This window comes from Neovison vison, chromosome 7 (genome assembly GCF_020171115.1).
Source record: "Neovison vison isolate M4711 chromosome 7, ASM_NN_V1, whole genome shotgun sequence".
Taxonomy (NCBI): domain Eukaryota; kingdom Metazoa; phylum Chordata; class Mammalia; order Carnivora; family Mustelidae; genus Neogale; species Neogale vison.
Window position 1 is genome coordinate 192,719,660 of NC_058097.1, and position 5,193 is coordinate 192,724,852.

The 5,193-nt window shown below is 36.1% G+C and overlaps 1 protein-coding gene across 1 annotated transcript; it reads left to right on the top strand.

Moving 5' to 3' along the window:
* Positions 1-599: 599 nt before the first annotated feature.
* On the top strand, positions 600-4,509 carry LOC122914400 (olfactory receptor 5D13-like). The gene is made up of 2 exons (XM_044261014.1): positions 600-618; positions 3,575-4,509. Exons 1-2 carry the CDS (start codon positions 600-602, stop codon positions 4,507-4,509), a joined length of 954 nt encoding a protein of 317 aa, XP_044116949.1.
* Positions 4,510-5,193: the final 684 nt, after the last annotated feature.

The window sequence follows — 5,193 nt, forward strand, 5'->3', positions numbered from 1 at the left end:
ATTTTAATAACAATAAGAATCATATGTTGTAATATATCGTTTGTGATATGTATCATTCCTCAGAATAATTCCCAGGAGAAAAACAATTTTGAAGCTAAGGCCCCTATTTTGTAATTTTATAGTTTTTAAACTGTCCCTTACGGTGCTAAGTACATAGTGGATGCTTTCTTATGCAATAAGAAAGCATGACAGATGTTCCTGGAAAGGAGGGAGCGAGTATGCACAGCATGTTGTGCTGTCAGTCAGCTGAACATGGTGCACACTTCTTAGAGCTAAATGGGGGACTGTGAACTTTGACCCCAAGTCTATTAGTATAAATACAGAGTGAGGAAGTGGAGTGGAAAGCCATATGTGTGGGAAAGAGATGCACTAAAAAATAAATAAATAAATAATAATAATAATAATAGAAAAGAATGAGCTAAATATACATTAGAAATTATATTTATCTTTCTCTTTTAATGTTTTTTTAATTTCAGTATAGTTGACCTACCATGTTGCATTGGCTTAGTTTCAGGTGTACAATACAGTCAACACCTCTGTGCTATGCTGCACTCACCACGAGCATATCAGAATATCATACATGAATGGGGCTAGAGTGTATGATGCTGAGTGGAAGAAGTCAGACTGAGAAAGATAAATTCCACATGATGTCCCTCATATGTGGGATCCAAAAAAACAAAGCAAATGAGTAAACAAACAAAAAGCAGAATCAGACCTATCAATGCAGAGAACAAACTGATGGTTGCCAGAGTGAAAGGCTGGGGGTAGAGACAGAATGGGTGAGGGGAGTGGGAGATACAGACTTCCGCTAATACTTCTCTTTGATGGTGATGATTTCCCCTTCCATCCTGAAGTGCTCAGACTTTCTTGCCACGGCCATATGGAACTAATACAGATTTTGGAAGAGGTATGTTTGGTTATGGAATTTGCACTTAACCAGTTTTATATTAAATTGAAAAATAGATCCAGGAAGTGATGCTTACCGTGGTGGAAGATGAAGTCACGAGTATCAAAGGACTCCTAAAAGAGCAATTGGAGAAAAAAGTGCAGGGGTGTGGGAATGACATCTTTATATATGCTTTCCCATACACGTTTAAGTGCAGAGGAGGGTAAAATCGCAACAACTGAGTGAAAACAACAGAGACTTTAATTTCGGCTCATAATAAGATGTAGAATTTTCACAGAATTCTATGTGGAATGGTCTACTCTTCGATGCCGTGTGCTATTTCAGATTTCAGGAAGTGGTCAGAAAGTGGCTTTGAGAATAATGGCATTGGCAGAAAAAGGCAGTTCAGTCATTTTGGAGTAATATGGGACAATTTAAGAAAATAATTCAGCGCTTCCTTCCCCCAAGTCCCCATTTTATGCTAATTAAGGAAGTTTCAGTCCCTTGGGGTTTCACTGTTTGTACTTGTTTTGTAGGACTCAAGATGTGTCCCAGTGTATTGTGTTTGATGCTGATTTAATAGGCAAGCCTAAGTTCTTTAGCATTATTATAAGCTTTCACCTCAATACAGGTATATTATATGCCTAGAGTTCATTCATTCACATGATTATATTTTCTTTATTCAGTAAATGTTATTGAATACTCAGTCTTGTTTTAATGTCCCAAATTTGCTTTCACAAATTTATTTTGCTGTGAAACAGACAGTGTTAAAATGGTAAATGATTTAAAAAGAAGCAAAATACAAGTATGTTACAGATGAAGATGAAATTTGTATTTTTGAGGACTTACACTTTTTGATAATGGCATGAAGAGTATGACTATGGCTATGGCTAAGGGATCACGTGGAGGTAAAATTATTGTAAAAGATCAAGAAATTAAGAGAACAGGGCATTAGAAAGATTATCTTTATGTTTATGAAACCATCTCAAAGCCAAAAAGAAAATCCCTAGCCAAATAATAATCACACTGTATACTTCAGGAAGCAGTGGCCCATCTTTGGAGGTTTTATGGTAGACTAAGTTTGATGATAATGTGATAAAAAGATCTCCACCATAATAAAAATAGTCTGTACCTATTATAAGTAAGTTTGTTTCTTCACACATTTTGCTAAATACCTGATATTGTAATACACCAAGAAAGGGTAATACATTTTTTTTTATTTCTTTTCAGGGTTCCAGAATTCATTGTTTATGCACCACACCCAGTGCTCCATGCAATACGTAACCTACATAATGCCCACCACCAGGGTCACCCAAGCCCCCACCCCTCACCCCTCCTAAACCCTCAGATTGTTTTCCAGAGTAATAGATTTTTTAAAATTTTCCATAACTAGGTAAATGTGGCTGATCAAATATGTTATTCATCTGCAGGACATAGCTAAACTATGGGGAGATAATGTGTGACTGAGTAGAAATTCACTGGAAAGGGAATTCAAAAATAATTACAGCAACAATAGTTAAAAAAAAAAAAAAAAAAGTCAGTTCTCCAGGTCATTAATTTTCTTTTGAGTTCTAAGTTTTCACAGTTTTACAGGTTAGGGAGGGAAGAGCTCATAGAAACTTAGAATATGTATTTCCTCCAAGACAAGGGATTCATCACTTACCTACCACACCAGGCTCTCGTCACAACTCTCCTTAATCTCCATCGTTTATCTAATCCATCCTCCTACCCACCTCCCCTCTGCTAACCATCAGTTTGTTCTCTGTAGTTGGGAGTCTCTTTCTTGGTTTGCCCCTCTCCTTTTTTCCCCTGTGATCATTTGTTCTGTTCCTTAAATTCCACGTATGAGTGAAATCATTTGTCTTTCTGTGATTGACTTATGGCACTTAGAATAATACTCTTTAGCTCCATCTATGTTGTTGCAAATGGCAAGATTTCATTCTTTTTTTAGCCAACTAATATTTAATTGTATATAGATCACATCTTCTTTAACCATTCATCAGTCAATGGACATCTGGGCTTCTTTCATAATTTGGCTCTTCTTAATAATACTGATATAAACATCAGGGGGTATGAATCCCTTCAAATTAGTATTTATGAATCCCTCGGGTAAATACCTAGTGCTGCAATCACTGGATCAGAGGTTAGTTTTATTTTTTAAATCTTTGAGGAACCTCCATATTGTTTTCCAGAGTGGCCACACTGGTCGGCATTCCCATCAATGATGCAAGAGGTTTCCCCTTTCTCTGTTGTTTCCTGCATTGTTAATTTTAGCCATTCTGATTGGTATATATTATTGTAGTTTTGATTTGTATTTCTCTGATGATGAGTGATGTTGAGGATATTTTCATGTGTCTGTTGGTCATCTGTATGTCTTCCTTGGAGAAATGTCCATGTCTTCTACCCTTTTAAAAATTAGATTGTTTGTTTTTCTTTGGGGGGGCAGTGAGTTTTATCAGTTCTTTATATTTTTTGAATACTAACCTTTTATCTGATACGTCATTTTTCTAACTTTAAAACTAAAGGTTGAAATCAAGTATTTTCTACAATACTATTTATGGATAATCTCTAAGTTTCTCATCATTTCCTCATTTTAATCTGTCTTATCCAGATTTTTCTTCTCTCTTATCCAGATTTTGCTTCTCATTTCTCTGAATCAGTTTTCTTGTTTTGTCCACAGGAACCAAGAAAACAAGAGTGCTGAAACCACTTTCATTCTCTTGGGCTTCTCAGAATACCCAGAACTCCAGATGCCACTTTTCCTGATATTCCTGACAATCTATACAGTCACTGTGCTGGGAAATCTGGGCATGATTAGGATTATCCAGATCAATCCCAAACTTCACACCCCCATGTACTACTTCCTCAGCCATCTGTCCTTTGTTGATTTCTGTTACTCTACAGTAGTTACACCCAAACTATTAGAAAACTTGGTTGTGGAAGACAGAACCATCTCTTTCACAGGATGTATCATGCAATTCTTCTTTGCATGCGTATTTGTGGTGACAGAAACATTCATGTTGGCTGTGATGGCCTATGACCGATTTGTGGCCATTTGTAACCCTCTTCTCTACATGATTGTCATGTCTCAGAAGCTTTGTTCCTTGTTGGTGGGCACATCATACTTCTGGGGTATTGCCTGCTCCTTAACATACACATATTTTTTGTTGACCTTATCCTTTTGTGGGACTAACTTCATAAATAACTTTGTCTGTGAGCATGCTGCGATCGTCTCTGTGTCCTGCTCTGACCCCTACCTGAGCCAGAAGATCATTTTAGTCTCTGCCACGTTCAATGAAATAAGCAGCTTGATGATCATTCTTACTTCCTATGTCTTCATTTTTGTCACTGTCATGAGGATGACTTCAACAGGGGGACGCCACAGAGCCTTCTCCACGTGTGCCTCCCACCTGACTGCTATTACAATCTTCCATGGGACCATCCTCTTCCTCTATTGTGTTCCTGATTCCAAAAGTTCATGGCTCATGGTCAAGGTGGCTTCTGTGTTTTACACTGTGGTCATCCCCATGCTGAACCCACTGATCTACAGCCTCAGGAACAAAGATGTGAAGGAGACAGTCAAGAAGTTAATCAATGTTAAATTGTTCTGTGATACAATGTAAAGCCAGAAATGTTCACGAGTTCTTTTTTAGAATACTGATAAGAGTTGTTCAATAGTAGTATCATATATAAGTCTATGATGATCTGTCAATTGGCAGTCCGCGATCTGTTCACTCTAATGTTTAATAAAATAACTTTAAAATTGCATATATCTGGGATAAAAGATCAAACTATTTAAGCCAAGTTTTTGATTCATAAATTGGAATACAAAGGTTTCTGTGTCAATATACATAACCACATGATTGCTCAGGCCAAATTTCAGTTCAGTTTAAGTCATGCGAAGTCTGAAATTTTTGAGATGGTTTGGAGTTAGGGTTTATCACAATGGAGCTTAATTCTTCTTATAAAAGTAAAACATTAAAAGCTGTTCAACATAAAAATCTAAATTTCTAAAAACAAAAGTTATATTTAATTCCACAAGAACTATCTTGGTATTGGAAGATTCCAAGGAAAACAAACATAAGTAGGAGCTATAGCTCCCTTAAAATATACATAATACAATGTAAATTATACTGGTAATATAACCAATTAGAAAATATTTTCTATGTACCGCACAAGAAAATAATATACATTTTGGAAATGTATATTTGAAATGTAATCCATAATGCTAGTTTTTCTAGTTATGTCATTGTAGTTGTACTTACTCATTTTTTCAAAATTATGATGGAATAGTTTTAGATTCATTT